At 43.0% G+C, this 26752-nt stretch overlaps 1 protein-coding gene across 1 annotated transcript in view; it reads left to right on the top strand.

The window, feature by feature from the left end:
- The window catches only part of stxbp5l (syntaxin binding protein 5L), a 598592-nt gene that overhangs the window by 23837 nt on the left and 548003 nt on the right, over positions 1-26752 (top strand). The window contains exon 3 of the mRNA XM_041210884.1: positions 10305-10402. Within this exon, the coding sequence (XP_041066818.1) occupies positions 10305-10402 (98 nt within the window). The remainder of the gene's footprint in view (positions 1-10304; positions 10403-26752) is intronic.

Here is a 26752-nt window from a genome sequence, read left to right as displayed (position 1 = left end):
AATTGTGTGTTTATTGCTGGGGTGGCCATTTTGTTTAGGCATGATTCACTCAGCTTTTCTCTGTCCCTCCGACACCTCGGGCTGACTTTTCAATTTAATTCAGCATTAAATTTGTTTAAAATATTTGGCTTTTTACTTGCAGGCATCCTTTTGCCACCATGTTATGCCTTCTGATTCCCAATAAGTTTGAAATAATCACACTTGAAACTCAAAATGCTAGAAGGTGTATTTCTTGCTGCTGTCCACGTGGCTGGTAAACTGATCTAATGTTACTTGGCACATGATTGCAATGCGACAGAGAATGTGGTAGCCGGACTATATATTTACAAAACAATTAGTTCTTATCTCTTTATGAATAATATAACTATATAATGCAGTTGCCCGACTTGGCGGACTGTCAGATTTAGCCTCCATATTCTTTGTCAATAGCAATTGATGTTCGTAAAGTGTACATATTGCTTCTTCATTCTCTGAACAAGCCTTATTCTTAAAAAACATTTATAGTTCAGGGGCAATCAAAATTAGTCAAAAATCATTCCAGGTATGGCCATTATTCTGTGGGTGGGTCAGCTGGCCACCTCTAAAAAGTGCCAGCGCCTTAAGGGGAATGAGTACCTGGAGGGCAGTAGTCATGCCCTTGATGATTCCCTTTGTTCTTGAGGGTAAACACATCCTTGAATTAACTAATGACAGCCATAATCTACATACTGTGACTGGGTGACGTAGTGCTGGCTCTTCATAAATCTCAGCTGAAACCTGCATCATGCACATGAAAGCACAATAGCTAAGGCCATTCTAAATTCAAAACGTCAGCATCATTCAATGATTTAACAATACTGCATTATATAATGCAATTTCCTTGAGTGCATTTTGCAGAGAAAATTGGTTCTAGAATTAATTTCTTTATCTGGCAGATCAGAAAATGCCAATGATGCAGGCCTGAGGTGCAGCTGTTTCGATGTCTCCAGTTGTTAAAAGGCCACTTCAGTGTGTGAATCCATGGTGTATTAATATAAAATCATTTTAAAATTTTATAGGCAATATGTAAATAGCTCTGGAAAGAAAAAAAATACTTTATTAATTGTTACCCTTTATTAATTCAATTCTTAAGGAAAGATCTATTGATATATATTTCTATATATATATATATATATATATATATATATAAAACATGCCAAGCAAACCAGCACTAATTGAGCAGCGAAAGCTTCACTGGCTTGTTCAAGTGTACAGGATGGAAGATGGCCACATCCCCAAGAATACCCTATAGGGGAAATTGCCTGTGCCAAGAGACCAGCAGGGCATCCAAGGCTCCAATTCAAGGATACTGTCAAAAGAGACACGAAAGCCCTCAATATCAATCACGACAAGTGGGAAACTCCAGGAGACAATCGATGCAAATGGCAACACCAGCTGTGGGCAGGAATTTGCCACCACAATAACATGTGATTTCTGAAGCTCCAAAGCAGGTGCCAGCCCTGCAAACAAGGCATCAGCAGAGATCATCCTGCAACACCAGCAAGGAACAACTTCATGTGTGGCAGACTTTGCCTTTCCAGAATTGTCTTGTTCAGGCATCAAAAGAAGTGCAGCAGATGATCTCATCTGACCCCTCAAAAGTTCTGAGGCTGCATTTCCATCATCACTTGCAGATAGAAGGACGTCAATCACCAACCCTGAACATAGCTTTTATTTTAGTTCACAGGAGAGGAAATCTACATTTCTTTCTGATATTAAGTTAAATGTAAAATTGTCTAAGATTAACTGTACTTCAGCTTTGCTCAATTTTAACATATGTACACTGTTTAGTACGTTTTTTTCTATGTAAACAAATCTAAGTTTGTGGTGATGTTGCCAATCTGAAATTTGGTGTGGTCATGGTCTGTTGAACGTTTTTTTGTGATCCAACTTCAAACTGATTTCCCTTTATCTTTCATAAAGAAAGGAAACTTGGAGAATGTTGCTAATCCTTCCTTCCTTTGTTTAGTTCATAGTTTCAGGAAACTTTCCAATTGATATTTTTAGAGCCTTGTTTCATTAATACCTTAATATGGAAATTGACATGATTTGTCTCATTTGAAACAAACAAACTGTTTTGACAAATATTATTGCAAGCTGTTATGATCCCCATAGAGACTGATAACTGGAAGTTCAAATTTTCTTTTTAAAAGTTAATAGCTGAAAGAATGACATGACAAGATTTCACATTTTAGGTTGTTTACTGTGACAAAAGACAAAAAGTTCTGTTGGCTCAACATTTTCTTTGTAGACAGCTTATACTTTAAACCATAGAACAGAATTCTCCTTTTTATTTTAGCGCAACCGAAAAAACCGATTTCAAGGTTTACATTACACTGTCCTTTAAGTAGACATTCAATTTTGCTGAAATTAGTTCAAAATGATTCATAGCTCACTGGGGTTTACTTCTGTTCTTTTTCTTTCTCAGCCTGGAAACTTCTAACCCCAGAACTGTCCTTCATGGTGAGATTATTACTGGAGATCCTCCTCTTGTGCAAACTAGGCAAACCTTCCAGCCTCTTTTTAACTCCTCATGAATTTCATCTTTTCTATCCCAGCATCAGCTTCCACCCATATTCTGGTAGTGAACCATAAAGACTTTCAACCTCTTGCTGCTCTCTCTCTGGACCCAGCAGACTAACTTGTCTGTCATACAGAGTGATATTTTAGGAAAACCTGTAACCCAATATCACAATGGCTTCCTCTATACCCTAACCATCTCAAAGCCTGTTATCATGGCAATATGAATCACATGGGTCTTGTATCCAGGTAGAGATGCTGATTAGCTATCCTTAAGCACTCAACTGTCTTTCATCCAGGTACTTAAATGGACAGATTAAAACACAACTGTTCACAGCCTGACATTCTAAACACTTTTCTGGGACTTTGGAGACTCTCAGTCTAGCCACTGTTAGCACGCAGACTGCTGCCATTGTTTCCAAGCATAAATAGCTTGCACCTTCTTTCCAGTAAAACAACCTGGGCCCCCTTTAATCTCTGACAATCAAACCACTCAGGCTTGCATCAGGCAGACTTCAGAACAGGTCAGATGATCCGTTTCTTTTTAGCCTAAATGTATAGACACAGTTCCAAAAAGTAATAATCTTATACCTGTAACAAAACTTTTACTTATATTTGTTTATCATGAGAACACCGACTGCAATAAAACCTGGTTGGCTTTTTTTTAAAGTCAGAAAATTAAAACTTATCTAATTTGCTTTAAACATTCTCTATATTGGAGTTTTTCATTCACTAGTAAATTAGAATTTGTGCAGTATGCTGTAATATTAAGAAAAGCATCCTTAGAGTTTGAAATACAATTTTTTTGATTTATATCAAGTGGCTGATTAAAACCAACCCCCCCCCCCCCCCCCCCCCGCTGCAGATCCCCAAACTCTTGGCTGTCTGCTGCATAATATCTGCCTTTCATTAAAATTAGTTCTGTCAGACTGGTCATGGACCACTGTAGGTGGACTATTTCACAAAAAGAAAGATTATGGATATAAATAAAATACCTGACATTATACGTTATTCACTACATTGGGGAAAACAATAGATACCGAGGAATCATTTCAAAGCAGAACTCTAAACATCATGTCAAATTATACTTGCGTTTATATAACGATTTTCACAACCATTGGATGTCTAAAAGTGCTTTGCAGCCAATAAAGTACTTTCGAAGTGCAGTCCCTGTTGTAGTGCAGGAAGTGCGACAGGCAATTTGCACACAGCAAACTCCCACAAAACAGCAATACGATAACGATTAGATATGTTTTTTACGAGGGATGAATAGTGACTAGGACACCCCTGCTCTTTGATTTTTTTTGTCATCACTCTTTCATGGGATCTGAGTGTCGGTGGCAAGGCCACCATTTGTTGCTCATCCTTAATTGCCCTTGAGATGGTGTGGTGAGCAGCCTTCTTGAACTGCCACAGTCCTTGTGATGTCTGTAAACCTAGAGTGCTGTAAGGAAGAGAATTCCAGATTTTGACTTGGTGACATTGAAGGAACGACAATATATTTCCAAGTCTGGATGATGTGTGGCTTGGAGGGGAACTTGGTCGTGTTCTCATGCGCCTGTTGACTTTGTTCTTCTAGGTGGTAGAGATCAAGGATCTGAAAGGTGCTATTGAAAGAGCTTTGACAAGTTGCTGCAGTGCATCTCGTATATGGTACATGCTACTATCATTGTGCATTAGTGATGCAGGGTGTGAATGTTTAAGTTAGTAGATGGAGTGCTGATCAAGTGGGGTTTCTTTGCCCAGGATGGTGTCAAACTTCTTGAGTGTTGTTGGAGTTGCACTCATCCAGGCAAGTGGAGTGTATTCCAAGACACTTCTGACTTGTGCCTTGTAGATGAAAAGGACAAGCTTTGGGGAGGCAGGAGTTGAGTTATTTGTCACAGAATTCCCAGCCTCTGAGCTACAACCACCTGAACAGGCAGATGAATCCTCAATTTAATGTCTCATCCAAAATATGGCATCTCTGACAATGCATCACTCTCTCAGTACTCCACTGGAGTGTCAGCCTTGATTTTTGTGTTCAAGCCCTGGAGTGGATTCATTATGAGCCCAGAACCTTAACTGAGCCACAGTTAACACTCAAATTGTTGAAGTAGGTTGTAGTTTATGACCATTACCTGTATCTAAAGGTTAGTGTTTTGAAAATGCTATTTGTTCACACATCCATGTTTCTATTTCATTTCATAAGGTAGTTATTAAGATGTTAACTGTCACGTGTATGAGTTATGGTTATTTTGTGCACTTGCATTGGTGTTGATTGGCGAAAAACAACAAATCTCCACAGATGTATAATTAAGTAGAATCTCAAAGCTCTGTTCATGGGTCCTCAACAGCCAGTAAAACTTGTAACGGTAAAAAAGAGCTGATAGGATCCTATGCCATCTTTAATCATTAGAAATTTAAATGGCAGTGTAGTAACCACCTGTGCTGCTATTTTGATTTAAGGATGAAAAATGTTATCTGCCTGCCTGTCATAATGATTCACTGAGAATGTTGGCAAACTTCTATTTAAGCTGCTTTGGATATCCTTTGTTGGCAAGAATCTCTGGATATCAGATATTACACCAAAGAGTGATCCAGGGACATAGGATGTATGAATTAATGTAAAATCACAGTATTTATAATTTTGTTTTATATTTTTCAAGTCATGAAAGCTGCTGAACACAGAGCATAGTTATGATAACCTTGGTTTAATAAACATTAATCTTGTCACTAGTACTATGACTGAAACCATTCTAAATGCTGTTCACTGTGTTTTCAATAAATGATATTGAATTAGATAAGCTATTAAAGCCCATGACATTTTAAGCTCTAATAGAAATATGTTACTGGTCTTTGTTATCTAGAATAATGGATGTGTAGATGATATTGAGGAGAATAGAGTTTTGATTAGACGTTTTTTAATATTGTATATTAAGAGATGTAAATAAACATTCAGATTACTTCCTCCAGGTATTCACTAATGAAGACATGAGCAATGTAAATAATCCAGTAAAGTAAGAAGTTGGTGCAAAAGTTGGATGATCAGATTATTTGAATTATGGCTTTGAATTAAGAATTTAGCTGCATTCATCTTTCCAGTACTTGCTTTTAAGCACATTTTCAATCAGTTGTTTTTCCCTCAAAATGTGAACTGATGCATCATTAACTGCTGTAACTGGAGCCAGTTCCAAATATTCACTACTATGTAATGTATGAGGGTGTGTTGCTGGGCGCCTTAGTTTCCTTTAAACTCAAACCTTGGTGATATCACTCTCACGCCACATTAACATTTGAGCTAAATGTGATGTTATGAAGTATAAACCTGAAATGGACCCTTTCCTGTAAAACAAAATTAAGCTGAGAGGTCAGGTAACCTTTTCTTTCCTACCAATACACATGGAGCTGCCAGGACCCTGAGTTAATCTTCATGTCTGGAAATGTCTTGACAAAGTCATTAAAATGCAAAGATAAAAGCAAAATACTGCGTATGCTGCAAATCTAGAACACTAACAAAAATACCTGGAAAAACTCAGCAGGTCTGACAACATCTGCAGAGAGGGATACAGTTGACGTTTCGAGTCTGTATGACCCTTCATCAGAACTAAGACATATACAAATGAGATGAAATAAAAGCTGGTAGAGGGGGATGGGTGGGACAGGTAGAGCTCAATAGGGGGCCAGTGATAGGTGGAGGCCAAGAAGAGACTGCCAAAGATGTCACAGACAAAAGGACAAAGGGGTGTTGACGGTGGTGATATTATCTAAAGGATGTGCTAATGGGGACATTAAGGATAGAAAGCAGGACGAGCAAGTGGCAGATGGCCACAGTGGGGGTGGGGGAAGGGATCGAAATGGGCTAAAATGTGAAGCTGAAACAATAGATCGAAATAAATTTAAAAATAGGAGGAAAAGAAAAATATATTTGTAAAAAAATGATAAATTATTGGAAAAAGGAGGTTTGGAAAGGGGATGGGGATGGAGGAGAGAATTCATGATCTGGAATTGTTGAACTCAGTATTAAGTCTGGAAGGCTGTAAAGTGCCTAATTGGAAGATGAGGTGCTGTTCCTCCAGTTTGTGTTGAGCTTAACTGGAACATTGCAGCAGGCCAAGGACAGATATGTGGGCATGAGATGAGGATGGAGTGTTGAAATGGCAAGCAACAGGGAGGTCTGGGTCATGCTTGCGGACAGACCGAAGGTGTTCCGCAAAGTGGTCACCCAGTCTGCGTTTGGTCTCTCTAATGAAGAGGAGACTGCATTGGGAGCAGCGAATGCAGTAGACTAAATTGAGGGAAGTGCAAGTGAAGTGCTGCTTTACTTGAAAGGAGTGTCCACCTCCTCCCATGGCACCTTCCCATGCAACCGCAGAAGGTGCAACATCTGCCCCTTTACTTACCCCCTCCTCACTGTCCAAAGGCCCAAACACTTGAAAGGAGTGTTTGGGCCCTTGGACGGTGAGATCAGAGGAATATCTAGAGCAGCAAAGGAGAAAGACCCTAACTAAGAAACACCAGTAGGCAGAGACACTGGTTGGCCTTGACCTCTTTACCTGAGAAAGTGGACCAGGGCTTTGCTACAGGGCCTCACTGTTGCGCCTTGACTGGAGTAGAGCAAGAGAAATCTGCTATTGCGAACTTAAGACAACAGTGAATCTGTCTTCCTAAACCTCCAGATTCTCTTCTTCTGTTGTCAAAGAGGATTACTGGCCTGCATCATTTCAAGATTTCAACCTGGGGAAAAGCGAGTGGAACAGAAGCCTCTTGAAATCCTAAAGCCTAAACACATGCTACTTCTCTAACCACAATCTTTTCCTGAGTGTGTGCACATCTGTATGAGTGTGAGAGTGGGTGTAGTTGCGTATATATTCGAGTATTGAATAATAAACATTCATTTTTCTTTTAAAACTTATGAGAAAACCTCTCAGTTATCTGTTCGTGATCATTACAGCAGTCAGTGGTTAAAACATTTCTTTTAAAACACACTGCTTGTTCTTTCGAGAGGTGGGGTGAGAGGGAAGCCATCCCCATCATCATTCCCATATTCGTAACAGTGAGGTGCTTTCATCATACTTATGTTCTTTGGTTTAGATCTAGGATCACAGTGCATGTTAAGCTAAATGACTTGTGTTTGTGCTCTTACATTTTATGATTCAATCCTCTCAGTATTTTAAAAACTGGATCATGTTTTCTCTGATTTATTAGCTTACATTTAAACAGGGACCTCAAACCTGAGTCCCTGTTGTATGAGAAAACATTAAAGCTTTTTTTCATACTTTCTTGTAAAATAAAGATGCGGCTTCCTGTTAGATAATGGACCTAAAATATATCATGACAAGTTACTGCAAATTGGGAAAAATTTCAAAGATGGAAGAGTGTCTCTTATATACGGAATAATTACAGTCCTCCATTCACCCTTCCTCCCATCTCTTTCCCCACCCCTCCCCCAATTCGCACATAGTCCCAAATCGTTAAATAAGTATGAAAATATTTGAAAATTGCATTGCTTTTATGTAATTAATTTGATATGTGTTGAAGCCTTGAGACACATAAAAATCAATTCTTACTATAAATGTCTAAATTAATTTTTAGAAGTTAGAAACAGGTTTTTACATTGAGGATTGTTGTGGATTCCAATGGCTTTTGCCCTCTGTATAAATGTGGATTTAATTGTTTATGACTATCATAGGAATGTTTTGCAATATGGTTAACGTATTGGATCACTGATACTATAATGCTCGTTGCCTTGGCTGTCAATATGTGTTGGAAAACAAATGTAGTTGAAAACACTCAGTTTTGTTTCCCCATTCGGTGTGCACTTTTTCTGTTTTGATAATTTATGCTTTTTTGATTGGACTTGTATAAAAGCAGTGTCTTGTAGGAAACAGTTTGATTTGACCTGCAATACAGACCCAAACTGTTAAGAGTGCTCATGTGTCACTATTCTTTTCTTTGCATCACAAGTATCAAAAATACTGTGCCTGGCACTTGCCATTGTTTTAAAAAATCCTGATGGTCAACCTGAGCTGACTGCTCTGCAGTAGTAAAGAATACAGGGTATGAAAGCACTTGAGCACAAGAACACAATGTATATCTGATGTTGTAAATGAAAAACGAACAGAAAAAATGCACATTTTGACTGTACAACTTGCAAATATTGCGCTTTCGGAAGTTAAAAGAAGCTACTTGGTAAAACAGCAATAATATTCAAGAATACCACGTGACTCATGCAGATAGAAATGCATTATTCTAAATCAATTATATGCAAAGAAGTTCCCTGTTTAAACCTGAGAATCTTTACTACATTATTGAGTAACAGTTATATTGAAAATGAGGAATGTGAACATTAGTTTAACAGGTTAGAAAAGGGTAATGTATTGGGCATATGTTTGGATGTTCAAAAGGCTTGCGATATTAGATTCATGACTAAAGTCGGAATCAGGGGACAAGTAGCAGAATGGATAGGAAGCCGGCTACAAAACAAAATACGATAGGGGTTAAGGATATTTACTCAAACTGGCAAAAAATGTGAAGTGGCCTTCCAAAAGGATTTGTGCCGAGATAATTGTTCACTATTTACATAAATGATTTGGACTTGGGAATTGGAAACACAATTTCAAAATTTGCAGATGACACCAAAGTGGGGACTATCTAATACAGAGGACTGCAACAAAATACAAAAATACTTCAATAAAGTTGTGTAGTGTGTGTGTAATTGACAATTGAGCTTCAATATTGGTAAGTATGAGGTGGTAGATTATGGTTGGAAGAGTAAGGAGGAAAATAAATGTTTAAATGGATTAGAAAGAAAGACTTGCATTTATATAGCACTTTTCATGATCACCAGACAGCTGGACATTTCAAAGCACTTTAGAGGAGCAGAGGGATCTTAGTGGTACAAATAAACAAATCATTAAAAGATAATAATGCAGGTTGGTACGGTCATCTTAAAAAAAAATAAAGCATTGGATTTCATTTCTAGAGGTATAAAATCAAAAAGCAGAAAAGTTATGTTCAACTTTCATAGAACCTTTGATAGACCACGGGGGAGTACTGCAAACAGTCCTGGTCACCATATTATAAAAAGAATATAAAGGCTCTGGACTGCAAAAAAGTTTTTAGAGGGGTGATACCATAACTGAGGGGCTATATCTATTAGGAAAGATTGAACAGACTGAGGTTTTTTTTTCCCTGAAAAAGAAAAAGACCTAATTGAGGTATTTAATATTCTGTAAGGTTTTGCTCGGATAGGCTTAGAGAAACCAGAAGGAACCATAAATATAAGAAAACCATTAATAAATCCAATTTGTAATTCAAAAGGAACATCTTTTCCAAAGAGTGGTTAGAATGTGGAACTCGTTACCATTAGCAGTAGTTGAGGCAGCTAGCCTTAATGCATTTTAGAGGAAGTCATATATATACATGAGAAATATGTTGCTGGGGTTAGATGAAGAAGGAGGAGGCTCATTTGGCACATAAACATGGGCATGGACCAGTCATGCAAATAGCCAGTTTCTGTGCTGTAAATACTAGGTAGTAATATGTTTACTTTTTGAAATTTGACAAATTTAAATGGGCCTGATCTTAACTCTGGTTTTGAATGAGTTCAAATCTCACCAATTATGTTTCATGCCACAAGAATGGGTTTTTAAATGTGTAGAAATGCAAAGATTTAAATGCAGGTTAGGGCAGCCAATTTTTTAATACATGCTATTTTACTTTGTGAAAGATACCCAGAAGGTCAGTTTTTAATGTTTCCTTTGTTCCCATCCCTTATTTTGCAGACGGTGCGTCATGGCTTCCCCTGTCAACCGACTGCCTTAGCTTTTGATCCAGTGCAAAAAATCTTGGCCATTGGGTGCCGCACAGGAGCACTACGAATGTATCCTTTTAAAAAAAATTATTTATCTTGACCTGTTTGCAAGAAGGTTTGTAACAATGGATACTTGCATCTTCCCAGATATTGACTATTGCTTTCTTCTCCATTGAATCTGGAATGTTTGCTGTGCAGTCATGGATCATATACAGCATCATCATCTCATTATGGTAAGTGTGTTTACTTGCAGATTGTTTCATACGTAAATATTATTCAAATGAGTCTGGTCTGGCGGTATTATACTCATGTGACTAGGGTTATGTTGGAAAGTGATGATGTGATTCAATTTGGATCAGCTGCAGATGGGAGTAGGGTATTTGTTTCCTTTTACCCCATTTCCCTTGCTGGTATTGTGGTTTACATTCAACTTGCACACATGGTACAGTACAAAGCGAAACAGCTCATTTCTCTTCCAGCATACAAATTTTATCAGCTGATGGTTTGATAGTTGAAATTATCATCTGCATTTGGTTTTCAATTTCAATATCATTCTGGCATTGCTTTGTCTAGTTTGTTACATGCGTTCCAGCTGTTTTAAAATTGAAAACCCTTTGCAGCTTTCAGAATAAATTTGCAGCATTCACAGATTCTTTGATGCAATATGTTTCTCACTTATTTGCACATGATTGAGATGAAGCAATTTTATTCAAATTGAATAATTATTTGAGGATTTTTTTTGAATAAAAACTTAGCATTGTGGAATTCCTTCTTTTATATTTTCTCCCTTTTTATTCACTTTTTATCATTGTCAGGCTAGCACTTCAACATACAATTTGCGTTCAGGCTTTAGCCAATGCAGATTTTGTCTTAGCCCTTAAGGATGTCTTTGAATGTTTTGAATGATTCTGTGACCTTGAATCCTGTCCTTTTCTATAGAAAATATAATAGATGTTAATGAAAGATCAGATCAACTTCACCATATTGACGTCTTACTATCAAAAAATTGTACATAATTTACCCAAATGCTCTGTATTCAGACAAAAACTTAATTTTGTTCCTTCACCATCAGAAATATTGATCAATGGCAAGGTTTATGACAAATGAGTAGTTTGAAATTTGATATAGAGGCAATCAAGGAAAACATGTTCAATGGTCACAATTTCATTGAAAATGACAGACAATTACTTAATTCAGAGTTCTGTGTAACAGGCTACTCCAATCAAACTGCTTATTCTACAATGTGTTCAGTGCATGAGATGGGCTAAGTGATTCACAAGTAGCAGAGTTCAGAAATTCCTACTTGCAAATGGAATCAATTTCAGATTCAGTATGTGGGGTAACATAAGTATTTAAAAAGATACTCTATTCCTATAATAAGAACAGAAAATTCTGGAAATATGCAGCTGGTTAGGCAGCATCTGTGGAGAAAGGATGGTAGGCTTAACAGGCTTTATATTAACTGCCCCATGATGGGGAGAGGACGAGGGTTGGGGGAGCAAAACTGTCAAATCACGGAAGGTGACATTAACCCCCACCCCGCAGCTGTTGCCATTTTAATCTTGGTATTCCTCTTTAGAGGGGCTAGTTTGATATTAGCATGTTTAAATGAGCTGCCTATCATATGATTTTGACAATTTTAATTTAGTGCCTGCTGCATAGGTTTGGGAAACTTGGCAGCAAAACCCGGGCAAGATTGATCAGCAGTTTATTGAAATGGTTAAAGGTCAGGATGCCAGATCTGATTAAGGTTAAGTTATGGCAACTGCTTTTCGGTCTCTGATGGAAACCGGTTTGGTGAGAGTACTTGTGAGAGACTTATTTGTACAGTTAGAGGTGTTAATTATGATGCATCATGCCGTGGTTGCTTTTGATTGGTCTTCAGGTACAGAAGATAATCAGCACCGTCAGAAGCAAGGGCATGTTGTGGATGGAGCGGCAGTTGTCAATAGAGAAGGAGTTGAGGTTGCAGGCAATACTACCCACCTAACAGAAAGCCTCAGCTTCCTTGATCTCTTTGAAGAGCAACTGCTTCCAAAGACTAAGATTGTCACATAAGGTGGTCACAGGCATCTCCAGTGTCCAAAAAGGCCTGCTTAACGTGCAGTCGCTGAGAAAGCCATTACCATCCTCAATTTTTGATATCTTTCGTTTCTTTCTGGGTATTACCAGAGACATAGCGAGGATCTTGTAGTTGGCTGCATATAATTGCAAAAGCCTATTACATAAATTTTTTAAAAATTAATTCTTACCTGGGATGTGGACATCGCTGGCAAGGCCAGCATTTGATGTCCATCCCTAATTGCCCTTGTACAGAGGGCACTTAAGAATCGACCACATTATTGTGGACCTGGAGTCACATGTAGGCCAGACCAGGTAAGGATGCCAGATTTCCTCCCCTAAAGGACATTAGTGAACCAGATGGGTTTTTACAACAATCAATGATGGTTTCATGGTGAGATCACACCCGGAGTTGTGTGTGCAGTTTTGGTCTCCATATTTAAAGAACAATATACTTGCATCGAAGGTGGTGCAGTGAAGCTTCACTAGATTGGTTCCTGGGATGAGAGAGTTGTTCTGTAATGAGGGGCTGAATAAATCGGGCCTATATTCCCTGGAGTTTAGAAGAATAAGAGGTGATCTCGTTGAAGCAAATGAGATTCTGAAGGAGTTTGACAGGATAGACACTATTAAGTTGTTTCTCCTGGCTGGGAAATCTAGAAAAGGGGGGCACTGCCTCAAGATAAGGTGCCGATCATTTAGGACTCAGATGAGGAGAAATTTCTTCACTCAGAGGTTGTGAATCTTTGGAATTCTCTGTCCCAGAGGGTTGTGGATGCTCTATCTTTAAACATATTTGAGGCCGATATAGACAGACAGATTTTTGGCCCATCAGGGAATTGAGATGTGGGGAGCAGGTGGGAAAGTGGAGTTAAAGCCGATGATCATATTTATCAGTGGGGCATGCTTAGGGTGGGTGGTGGTGATGGTATGGTCTACTCCTCTTATTTCCTAGGTTCTTGGGAGGCAGCACATTTGGCACTGAATGTGGGAGTGCAGTGGAGTACAGGGATAACTTGTGAGATGTATAACTTGTGTTTGTACTTTCATCTCCCTATTGCCTTTGTCCCTCTCATGAGACGTCAGCACATCACTTTGAGAGTAGTTTGGAGCAGAGCAGGCACTCCTACCCAGTATCTCTCATCATATTGAAGGTGGGAAGAATGTTGGCATCTCGAGTTTGCAGAGCCATCATTAAGAACTGCCACGATTCAAGTTCCACAGAGGAAGCCATTCTTTCACCAGAAAAGACAATGGCAAACTCAGCCCTGTCAACCCTGCAAAGCCCTCCTTACTAACATTTGGAGGATAGCGCCAAAATTGAGAGAGCTGTCTCACAGACTAGTCAAGCAACAGCCTGACATAGTCATCCTCACAGAATCATACAATGTCCCGTCCCACCAGCGGGACAGACCCAGCAGATATGGCGGCATAGTGATATACACTCAGGAGGGAGTTGCCCTGGGAGTCCTCGACATCGACTCTGGACCCCATGAAAACTCATGGCATCTGGTCAAACATGGGTGGAAACCCCCTGCTGATCACCACGTACCGCTCTCCCTCAGCTGAGAATCAGTGCTCCCCCATGTTGAACACCACTTGGAGGAAGCACTGAGGGTGGCAAGGGTGCAGAATGTACTCTGGGTGGCGGACTTCAATGTCTATCACTAAGAGTGACTTGGTAGCATCACTACTGACCGAGCTGGCCGAGTCCTAAAAGACGTAGCTGCTAGACTGGGTCTGCGGCAGGTGCTGAGGAAACCAACAAGAGGGAAAAGCATACTTGAGCTCATCCTCACCAACCTGCCTGCCTGCCGCAGATGCATCTGTCTATGACAGTATCGGTAGGAGTGACCACCGCACAGCTGTTGTGGAGACAAAGTCCCGCCTTCACATTGAGGATACGCTCCATCGTGTTGTGTGACACTACCACCGTGCTAAATGGGATAGATTTCAAACAGATCTAGCAACTCAAGAATGGGCATCCATGAGGCGCTGTGGGTCATCAGCAGCAGCAGCAGATTTGTACTTGAACACAACCTGTAACCTCATGGCTCGGCACATCCATCACTCGACCATTACCATCAAGCCAAGGGATCAACCCTGGTTCAATAAATAGTGCAGGGGAGGCATGCCAGGAGCAGCACCAGGCACACCTAAAATGAAGTGTCAACCTGGTGAAGCTATTACACAGGACTACTTTGTGCCAAAACAGCATAAGCAGCAAGTGATAGGCAGAGCTAAGCGATCCCACAATCAATGAATCAGATCTAAGCTCTGCAGTCCTGCCACATCCAGTTGTGAATGGCGGTGTTCAATTAAACAACTCACTGGAGGAGGAGGCTCCACAAATATCCCCATCCTCAATGATGGGGGAGCCTAGCACATCAGTGCAAAAGATAAGGCTGAAACATTTGCTACAATCTTCAGCCAGAGGTGCCGAGTGGATGATCTATCTCAGCCTCCTCCAGAGGTCCCCAGCATTACAGATGCCAGTCTTCAGTCAATTCGATTCACTCCATGTGATAGCAAGAAATGGCTGAAGGCAATGGATAGTGCAAAGACTGTGGGGCCTGACAATATTCCAGCAATAGTACTGAAGACCTGTGCTCCAGAACTTGCCGTTCCCCTAGCCAAACTGTTCCAGCACAGCTACAACACTGGCAGTTACCCAGCCATGTGGAAAATTACCCATGTATGTCCTGTATGCAAAAAGCAGGACAAATCCAACCCGGCCAATTACCGCTTCATCAGTCTACTCTCCATCATCAGTAAAGTAATGGAAGGGGTCATCAACAGTACTATCAAGCAAGACTTGCTTAGCAATAACTTGATTACTGACGCCCGGGTTGGGTTCCACCCTGGCCACTCAGGTCCTGACCTCATTACAGCCTTGGTTCAAACATGGACAAAAGAGCTGAACTCCCGAGGGGAAGTGAGGGTGGCTGCCCTTGACATCAAGGCTGCATTTGACCAAGTGTGGCATCAAGGAGACCTAGCAAAACTGGAGTCAATAGGAACCAGGGGGATAACTGTCCACTGCTTGGAGTCATACCCAGCACAAAGAAAAATGGCTGTTGTTTTTGGAGGTCAGTCATCTCAGCTCCAGGACATGACGGCAGGAGTTCCTCAGCGTAGTGTCATGGGTCCATCCATCTTCAGCTGCTTCATCAATGACCTTCCTTCCATCATAAGGTCAGAAGTGGGGTTGTTCACTGATCGATGTTTGCTGATGATTGCACAATGTTCAGCATCATTCACGTCTCCTCAGATACCGAAGCAGTCCATGTCCAAATACAGCAAGACCTGGACAATATCCAGGCTTAGGCTGACAAGTGGCAAGTAACAGTCGCACCAAACAAGTGCCAGGCAATTACCATTTCCAACACAAGAGAATCTAACCATCGCCCCTTGACGTTCAATGGCCTTACCATCACTGAATTCCCAACTATCAACATCCCGGGGGTTACCATTGACCAGAAACTAAACTGGATTAGCCATATAAATACTGTGGCTGTAAGAGCAGGCCAGAGGTTAGGAATCCTGCGACGAGTAACTCACCTCTTGACTCCCCAAAGCCTGTCTACCATCTACAAGGAACAAGTCAGGAGTGTGATGAAATACTCCCCACTCGCCTGGATGAATGCAGCTCCCACAACACTTGACGCTTGACACCATCCAGGACAAAGTAGCCCGCTTGATTGGCACCACATCCTGCACTGCAGGAATTCACCAAGGCTCCTTAGGCAGCACCTTCCAAACCCACGACTACCACCATCTAGAAGGACAAGGGCAGCAGATAAATGGGAACACCACCACCTGGAAGTTCCCCTCCAAGTCACTCACCATCCTGGCTTGGATATATATTGCCGTTCCTTCACTGTCACTGGGTCAAAGTTTGGAACTTCCTTCCTAACAGCACTGTGGGTGAACTACACCACAGGGAGTGCAGCAGTTCAAGAAGGCATCTCACCAGCACCTTCTCAAGGGCATCTAGGGGTGGGCAATAAATGCTGGCCCAGGGAAGCCCATTTCCCGTGAATGAATAATAATAACAAAATCATGAAGTGCACAGATGCTGAGCAGAAGACTATGGAAAAACTGGTGTATGTTGTGCGCCCTTGTAGAACTGCGCGTAAAGTATCACCCTTTGTCAGAATGTGGCGAGTGGCAGTGGCGTATGGAGGAAGATGAAACTGAGGACACAAAAAAGGATGCAGCAGAAACTTCATGGAGTGAATGGAGTACCATTGACTGGATGGCAGTTGTGGGTAAGGTTTTAAAACAATAATCATGAAAAAAATCAACAGCTTCTTAGAAATATAATTAAGGAAAGCCAACATGGATTTGTAAAAGGCAGATCATCAGACTAATCTAATCTAACTTTTTGATGAGGTAATAGAAAAGGTTGATGAAGGGAAAGCGTGAATGTTATCAAAAGAGATTTTAAGAAAGCATTTGACAAAGTACTACATAAACGGCTGATTCACAAAATTAAGGCTCATGGAATAGAAGGATCAATGTCAGCTTGGATAAAAATTTGGTTTTGGGACAGAAAACAGCGTGTGATGGTAAATAGTTGGATTTCAGACTGGAGGATAATAGACAGTGGTGTTCCTGAAGGTTGAGCACTAGGACCAGTGCTTTTTTGAGAGAGATAGATATAATATATATATATTGGGTAGGATATTGGAATATAGAATAGCATTTCAAAATTTGCAGATGATACAAAACTTGGAGGTGTGGCAAACTGTAAGGATGAATTCAATCAACTGCAGCAAAGTGGGTAGACAAGTGGCAAATGGAATTTAATACAGAGAAGTGTGAAGTGATGCACTTTGGCAGAAGGGATAGGGAGAAGCAATATAGACTAAATGGTTTAGTTCTAAAGAGTGAACAAGGACAGAGTTCATGTGTACAGATTTTTGGACAGATTTTGTTTGCCATTTTGGATGTCCTTTTCATTGGAAATAGTTAACTTGGGTTTCGATTGTGTCTAGATGTTTTGCATATTCTCAGTAATCCCTAGGATATCAATGGTGGGGGAATGCTGTTAAAACATCAAGGGAAGATATTTGGATTCTCTCTTGTTAGAAACCTTCATTACCTGACACTTGTGTGGCTCAAATGTTACTTACCATTTATCAGCCCAAGTCTGAAGATGGTTGAGCCTCAGACACTATCCTGAGGAGCTCCTGGAAACGGTAGTGGGTTTTATAAACACTAAAGATATTAGATATGCTTTTATATTGAAAAAATATTGGTTTACTTCATGCAAAGCTCAACATGAAAGTAGCAATGTTGTATTTCATGAATTTGTGCTGTGACTACTTGTAGCTTCTGTCCATACATTCTTTTTTGTTCAATACAGGAGATAACCCACCAATATGTCAGCACTTGTGCAAAAATCCATGATCATAATCATTGTGAATATTTGTTATAAATTTAAGTACTGATGTAAGCTGAATTTGGAACAATTGACACTTTGGGTATTTTGCCAACATAATTAATGCACAGTATGAACTGTGTTCTATAAAAATTGAAAACCTGTTACCAATAATTGACTATCTTCACCATGTCAGGACTTGTTTGTTTATTCGTTCATGGCACGTGAGCATTGCTGCCAAGGCCAGCATTTATTGTCAATTCCTAATTGCTCTTGACATGGCGATGTTGAGCCACCTCCTTGAACCGCTGCAGGTATTGTAAGTACACCCACAATGTTGCTAGAGTGGGAGTTGCAGGATTTTGAACCAACAACAATGAAGTAATTGTGATATATTTCCAAGTCAGGATGGTGTGTGACTTAGAGGAAACTTATAGGTGGTAGTATTCCCATGAATCTGCTGTCCTTGTTCTTTTTGGTAGTAGAGGTTGTGGGTTTGGAAAGTGCTGTCGAAAGAACCTTGATGTGTTGCTGCAGTGCATCTTGTAGATGGTATGCAATGCCAGTGCACTGATGGTGGTGGGTGTGAATGTTTTAAGATGGTGGATGGGATGCTGATCAAGTGGCTGCTTTGTCCCGGATGATGTCGTACTTCGAGTGTTGTTGGAGTTATACTCATCAAGCTTGTTGCTTTTAGATTGTGGAAAGGCTTTGGGAAGTCAACTGGTGAGTTATTCACTGCAAAATTCCCAGCCTCTGACCTGCCCTTGTAGTCATAGTATTTATATTGCTGGTCTAGTTAAGTTTCTGATCAGTGGTAATCCCTAGGATATCAATGGTGGGGGAATGCTGTTAAAACATCAAGGGAAGATGTTTGGATTCTCTCTTGTTAGAAACCTTCATTACCTGACAGTTGTGTGGCTCAAATGTTACTTGCCATTTATCAGCCCAAGTCTGAAGATAGTTGGGCCTCAGACACTATCCTAAAGAGCTCCTGGAAACGGTAGTGGGTTTTATAAACACTAAAACGTAAAAAAAAAGGTGAGGTCAATTAGAGAAAGAAAAGGAAATTTTATGAGAACCAAAGATCAGCAGAGATACTAAATGAGTAAATTGACTAATTTTTCACACAAGAATGTAAAATGGTGCAAAGAGAGGTCGAGCAATTGAATTAGGTGAGACAGCTCAGTCATGTGGAATGCGTGTCCTGTAATATGTGGGAAGTCATGGACGATACCAGTGACCTAGGCGACCACCTGTGCAGGAAGTGTCACCAGCTACAGAACCTTGAGCTCCAGCTGGAGTCACTGGGTGGAATCATCTCAGATTTGTACAAAGTGAGGTAGTGAGTGGGTGAAAAGCTGTTTTACTGGCCAGCTGCAATGGCGGATGTTTGTGCCATACTGTCCCACTCACGGTACACTCCAACTCATTAATAATGCATTCATGGGAAACACTCCAGATTGCTGGTGGGTGGACTCATTTTTGCCCTCCCTGCTGTGACCTCAGCACTTCTTCGCTTTGGGCGCCATATTTAAAGTGCACCAGTGCGCATGCCTACTTCATGTCCACAGACAAAGACTGCTTTAGGTGATGGCAAAGAAAACGCTAGCCTCCCAATTTAGTGATGCCTCTTTGTGGTGCCTGCTGGACACAGTGGAAGGCCACCGCGATGTCCTCTACTCCGCTCTGGCCGCAGGAGTTACTAGTGTCACCAATCTGGCCTCTGAGGTGGTGGCAGCAGCGGTTAGCGTCACCGGAGCACATAGGAGGTCAGCCATCCAGTGCAGGCAGAGGACGAATGCTCTCATCCGTTCCACCAGGGTAAGTCAACCACCTCATCACTTTGAACTCTCATACTTACAAACCCATCACATATCCTCAGGGATCTCACCGCCTCAAGGGACAACTTCACTAACTCTCTCACACATAGCCTCGCATCTCCATCAGGCTCATATCCTCTGGAGCTCCGCTCACTCCACAAACATTCCATGCAGTGTCATGCATCCTGCCCACACTCTCTATCTGTTTTCATACAGGAGAAGCTGGCTCACAACAGCACCGAGAAATCCTAGACCGGGGGTGGAGTGGCCCACATTAGGCCCCTCACTCACTTTGAGGAGCATGCCATCACACTGACAGGTGAGGATGTGGACCGTGCCTGTGGTGACAGAGAGATCAGCGGCTAACACCCACATGACGATCCTGCACTGCATCATCCGTCTCTCAACGCATCTGTGAGTGCTCTCTCTCCTGCTTGTTACTCTGCTGCCATGCACTAATCATTTCTACTTTGGTTCACAGGGAGCTCTGCCAAGCGACTGACGCCCTAAGCTAGCCAGTCCCTCAGCTGCAACCAAGCCCTCACCTTCAGCTAAGAGGACACCTCCTGCATTGAAGAGCTAGAAATAAGCAGCCTGGAAGATCCATCACAGCACTTACCCACATTCTCCACCAATGCAGAGCACACACCTCAGTGGGATGTAGATCTAAAGCAGACTCTGGTTCACAATCTGGTGGTCACTGCACGGACACATGTCCACAGTCAGGTTCAGCCAAGCTCCCTGGCGCTCTGAGGACTGCTGGGATAGAGGTATTTGTGAGGTCCAAGTCAGATGGCGAGCCTCTGGTTTCGGCCGTCCAACTCATTGTGAAGACTCAGCAGAAGGCGAGGGAACATCATGCAGAGCTGTTGGAAGCCCTCAACAGAGTGGCACTTGAGCTAGAGGAGTGTGTCCACCTGCTCTTTGAAGTGGTACCCACATGTGCGTGTATGGAGGTCTACATGGGAAGGATTGTGGTCACCATGGAGATCCTGGTCTAGAAGAACGTGGAGGTGCATGCAGACCTGCACTCCATTCTGGTAGCTGCTGGTGAGTTCCTGCAGTGGCAAAATGAGAGGGAAATGGGGCACCACAACGTCCATCCAGGTGTTTCTTCCCCTCAAGGTGTCAGGCTGGTGCCCTCGGGCATCCGAAGGGAGGAGAAGCAGCAGCTGAACAACCCCTGGGTCCATTCAGGAATCTGAGACTGTCCTCTCCCTCTGATTCCCCTTAGCCTGTGATCCCTGAACCTTGTCCTCTGTCACCGCAGAAGGAGCACTGGCCCACAGAAGGACAGCCAAAGCAAGTCAGGGCCCTGAAGGCCTCAGCTCTCCAGAGGACGTACGCCGAAGTCATAAGAGGCAACAGGGCCAACCATTGCACAGGCTGTTCCCACCTCTGCTGCAGATGTCAGGGCAGCACCTAGAAGAAGTTGTAGACCTAGAAAAGTTAAGAAATTCTGATCACAATTGGTTGCACAGGTGAACACATTTTGTCACGTTATAATCTGAAAATATATTCACTTTCACTAAATAATGTGTCATGTTGTCTTTAAGCTTCATTGACAGGCTTCATGAGTCCTATCACTGCATCCCCCCCCCCCCAACCCACCCACCCACCCAACTAGGAGTTCAGCTGCACTTAGCTGGACCACAAGTGGTTCTGGAGGGAGAAATGTGTGTGTGTGGCAAGGCCTTTTGGAGCATCATGCACACATGCGGAGCCTTCATCCATCACGCTCATCTTACAGTCCAAGCATTTTCAATGTTCCCTTTTGGGGTTCTCTTTCAGTTGTCCCTATGACCTGACCTGCATCTCCACCCACCCACCCACTTGATGGCACTCCCATGCAGCACCTGTGCCCGTCCAACACGAGGCTCCACTTAGTTTCGAATTCAACAACGATGATCATAGAAGTTTTTGTTTAGTGTCCCCGTCCTTTCCCCCCCCCACCCCAGTCACACATGTCCTTTCCCTCATCTATTGAACTCCCATCAGCTACCACCTCCCCACCATCACCTACTATCCCGCACCCTTTTCATTCCAGGATGGCCAGGCAAATATGCACGTTCCCCACCTTCCTGAGAATTCTACCTCCATTGGCATAGACCTCCCCGACCTCCTCATACCCACCCCCAGGCTCTAGGTCTGCCTCCGAGTCCCCACCAACCACCCTCGCCATCCCTTCTACTGCTATCAATGCATCCTCACCTTTCCAACCATCCAGCTCCCTCTGCCCCCTGTCATGCTCACCATTCGCTCCACCTCGCCCACCCTCAGTTTATTCCCCAGGAGGCAGTCATTGACTCCACAGACCTCTCCCTTGCACGTTCACCTGGACATTCTCCCTCCTCCACCCTTACTCCCTCCTCCCCCTGGACATTTTCCCTCATCTGAACTCCTTCCTCACCCCTGTCCACTCCTCACCAAACCTCTTTCCCCCCGTTGGAATTCCTTCCCCCCTCCTAGCTTCCTCACTTACACCTTCCTTTCCCTGTGGACAAGAGCCCTCCATCATGGGCCAGCAGGAGCACCAACATTGCAATTCCCCTCATTTCACCCAGGCACTTCAATATGAGAGTGAATAGTTAGACATCAGGCTCGCATTGTCCTGACCCTTTGAAGGACGATGAACCCCCATCTCAGCAAGGACACATGCTGCCGAGGTGCTAACTGGAGGAGGGCTTCCCGGCGTCAGATGTCAGAAGGTGCTGCCTCTTCAGCATCCCAGTCGCAATGGCACCCTGCAAGAGCCAGGAGCTGTTGCACGATCCTCAGTGATTTTGCAGCTGTATGCCTTCAATGTGACAAGGACCCTTAAGCATATCCATCTTAAGCAATGGAATGCGCACTCTGTGTAATATTGATGGTGAATTAGATAATTCATATTGGGATATGGCCATGGATGACGTTCCACTGCTGTGAATTCATTTAGGATTGACTCAGTTGTCTGTGGTGCATTCTTCCAAATCATACTGACATCCGGCATTCCCAGTTAGGGATCCTGGGCTGCATTTATCCTCAGCTTGATATGGATGCAGATCACCTGAGCATGACGACATCAAACACTTGTCTGTCAGAAATTAAAGTGGCTCTTCTTTAACATTGACATTGTGCCCTCATGACCATCCCTGGCCCTTGACAATTTCACAATGCGCACACACCTTGAAGCCCTCAAGGGCACGTGTCATTGCTAATAAAGAGCACACTTCAGCTTCAGTACACAGTTCATCAAAAAAAGGAGGCATACACAAGAGGAGATGTGAAATGGCTGTGATTCCATTTATATTTGTGTATAATACATACCTGTTGTGAACACCCATCCCACCGCTGTGCTCCTAAATCTTTTCAACATTCCTAACCCTACCGCTATGTCTTGGTACTTCCCTGATATCCACAGCAGAGGTGCAGGCAGTTTGCTGACTGCTGTGGCCCATTATCTGAGATGACCTTGGGCATCCTTTGGAAGGCCGAGAGCTGAAGGGCCCCGGCCTGCTTTGGGTGTCCTGCTTTGGGCAGGTGCACCCTTCTGGGCCTGTGGAGCTGGGGGTGATGGGGTCACAGGAATAGGCGATTTTGATCGGCTGGAGAGTCCCAGAGTCACCTGGCTGGATGGCCTCTGGGTGTGCGGCTGTGGGTCCTCCATCCCATGAATGTCTGAGGGCCCCTGGTTGACTCCTTGAGGAGAATGGGCAGCTGGAGTGAGTGGCTACTGTTGGATGCCATCAAGGGCTATAGCGAATGGAGTGATGCTCCTGCAGCAGTGCAGGACTGATGTTCTGGACCAAGGTCTCCATGGCAGCTGCAAACCAGCCAGTGTTGACTTCCAAACGTTGGCATGCTGGCATTATCACCTCAGACTGAAATTGGACAGACTGCTCTGCCATCCGTTGCAATCTGAAGACTGCAGCTGACATCCCTTCTTGGTATTCCCTTGACTGTTACTGCAGCTGCAGAAACTGATTTGGGACCGAGATCTGAGGCTTGTCATCTGACTTGGACTCAACAGAATTGTGGTCTCCAGGAGTCCTCCGAGTGCCGGTGACCTCGGATGCCCTTGCCTCCACCTGCTGCGGACCATATTATGCGCTATGCTCACCAGATCGTGACCCCGAGTCTGCTCTAGAACTACGTTCCAAGGAGGTGTATGTCTTTGCGCTGGTGGGGGGTGTGGGTGAGCACCGTGATGGGCCCTCTGTGGTGCTCTCCTCTGGTTCCTCATCCGAGGTTTCCTCGGGCTGAAGATGAGGCTTGTGGATGCCATTGGGTGCTTTCCAGAAGTGCCGATGAGAGAAAGGAGAGCTAATCAGCATATGTGACTCTAAAACAGGACACAGCACTCACAGTTTAGTTGTCTGAAGGGATGAGCTGGTGCAGGATCTTCACTTTTGTGTGTGCCGCCAACCTCGTCCTCGGTGCGGGCACAGTTGATATCCTCTCCGGCCAGCTCGATGGCTCGATTTTCAAACCATGTGAGGATCTTGATGTCAGGCACTTCACCCCCTGGTCTGGGACCTCTCCCTTTTATTATGCATAAGCTTGTCCTGCATAAAGATAGACTGACTGAGTGTGAGAATCACTCGTACCAGGGCAAATGATAATGGCGCCTGGCATGTGTGGGTGGTGAGGGGAGCCATGGATGGGATGAGGATGCAATCTCCTGAGTAGATGAGCCCAGATGGAAATGTGAGAGTGAGAGAGAGAGAGTGGTGATGTCCCTTGAAGCTGGCAGTGAGAAATGCCAGTGAAGGTGTATTGGGCTTGTGAGCATGTGAGTTGAGAGTGATGAGATGGTTGACTTACCCTGGTGGAATGGATGAAATCATTCATCCTCTTCCTGCACTGGATGGCTGACCTCTTCTAGACCGCGTTGGCACTGCCTACCGCTGCCACTACCTCCCAAGCCGGATTGGTCACCTTGCTGGACCTCCCGTGGCCAGAGAGGCAGTAGAGGACATGGCAGCAGGCCTCGACTGCATACAGCAAGTGCTCCAGTGAGGCCTCACTGAACTTGCGGGTTGCTGTCATCTTGGGTTTGGGGGCCATGTCTTTAGTGGAACGCTCCTCGGCTGCTGACATTGAAAAGGCTATACGCGGTTATACTTTAAATATAGTGCCCTGGGTGGTGAGCTGACAGCAGGCGGGCGAATCAGAGGCCACCCGCCAGCGACCCACCGTGTTTCCCATGTCTGCATAGTTAATGAGGCGGGGAGTGAACGATACAGCACGAAAGCCTGCCATTGCAGCCATTAGTTAGAACACTGTTTTTCACGCCTGCTCCCGCACTTAGTTCAATGAGGAGAAAATCCCCCACAATGTTTCAGTGCACATTAACTCAACTGCAACTTTTCCACTGCTGTAAATGCAGTCATGGAATCACAAAATCATAATTTACAAATACAATATATGCATTGGTGATTGAGTTTAAAACAATTCAGTTACACAGCAATGATAACAAGCCCTTTGATGACCAGTGTTTTCCCTCTCAAATGACAGATGCATTTAAACATTTTTCCAAATGCTGGGATCATGAGGTTACAGTAAAATAAAAGCAAAAAACTGCGGATGCTGGAAATCCAAAACAAAAACAAAAATACCTGGAAAAACTCAGCAGGTCTGGCAGCATCTCGGAGAGGAACACAGTTAACATTAACTCTGTTCCTCTCCGCAGATGCTGCCAGACCTGCTGAATTTTTCCAGGTATTTTTGTTTTTGTCATGATGTTACAGGTTATGCTGGTATATAATTCTGCTCCTGCTGATAGCCATGGATGCCTAGTTTTGAGCTGCTAAATCTGTTCTGAATCTACCCATTTTGCATGGTGCTAGTGTGACAACATGATGGGGTATGAAGACAGGATTTCATTTTACAAAGACTGTGCAATGGCCATTCCTACCAATCCTGTGATGGATACATGCATCTGTAATAGGTAGATTGGTGAGGACGAAGTTGGTTTTCCCTTATGTAGGTTCCCTCATCACCTGCCGCAGGTCCAGTCTGGCAGCAATGTTCTTTAAGACTCGGTTATCTTCGTCAGTAATGGTTCAGATGAGCTTGTTTTCATGATGGACATTCAGATCCACCCCTCCCCCACCACCCCTCTGTGCCTTTGCTGCTGTTAATATTTCTTCCAAGTAGTGCTAAACATTTAGGAGTATTGATTCATCAGCTGAGGGAGGGTGGTAGGTGTTAATCAGAAGGAGGTTTCCTTGCCCTTGTTTGACCTGTTGCCATAAGACTTCATGAGTTCAGGAGTCAATGTTGGGGAATCCCAGGACCACGCTCTCCCAACCGTGTCAACTCTAAACCACCTCTGATTGGCCTCTCCTGCCGATGGGATAGTACATACCAAGGGTTAATGATGATGTGTATTTCTGTGAGTGCAGCTATGTTGGACTGTTGCTTGGTTCTTCTGTGGGACAATTCTCATACTTTAGACAGAAGTCCCCAGAAGCTAGTGAGGAGGACTTTGCAGAGTTGCCTGGGGTGGGTGTGACTTTATTATGTCCGGTGCCTAGGTCGCTTTCAGGTGGCCAGGTGATCTTACACTTTTCTGTGTAAGATCTGAAGAAGAGTCATATGGACTTGAAATGTTAACAGATGCTGCCAGACCTTCTGAATTTGTCCAGCTTTTTCTGTTTTTATTTCAGATTACCAGAATATGCCATATTTTGCTTTTAGTACATTTTTCTGTAGTGGTTTGATAAAAATGAAAGGCTTGCTAGGCCATTTCAGAGTGCAGTTAAGAGTCAAACACAGGTCAGGAGTGATGTGTAAGCCGGATCAAGTAAGATTTTCTTCTCTGAAGGACAGTAATGCACCAGACGGATTTTTACAGTGATCTGATAGTTTCATGATCATTGTTATTGATACTAACATTTTTATTCCCAATTTATTTAATTAATTAAGTTTAAATTTCCCAACCGCACCCCCCACCCCAACCCCACAATTTTTCAGCAGCTTTGGAGACTCACGGTCTATCTACTGTTAGCACTGTTGTCTCCAAGTGTAAACATCTTGCACCAAACCAGTAGAACAATCTGGGCTCCCTTTAATCAAACCGTCCAGGCTTGCTGTCAGGCAGGCTTCAGAACAGGTCACATGACCCCTTCATTTTACCTTGAATTAAAGGCACAGTCCTAAAACATA

This window comes from Carcharodon carcharias, chromosome 18 (genome assembly GCF_017639515.1).
Source record: "Carcharodon carcharias isolate sCarCar2 chromosome 18, sCarCar2.pri, whole genome shotgun sequence".
NCBI lineage: Eukaryota > Metazoa > Chordata > Chondrichthyes > Lamniformes > Lamnidae > Carcharodon > Carcharodon carcharias.
Note: the sequence above shows the minus strand (reverse complement) of the source record. Positions and strands in the feature narration are given on the sequence as shown.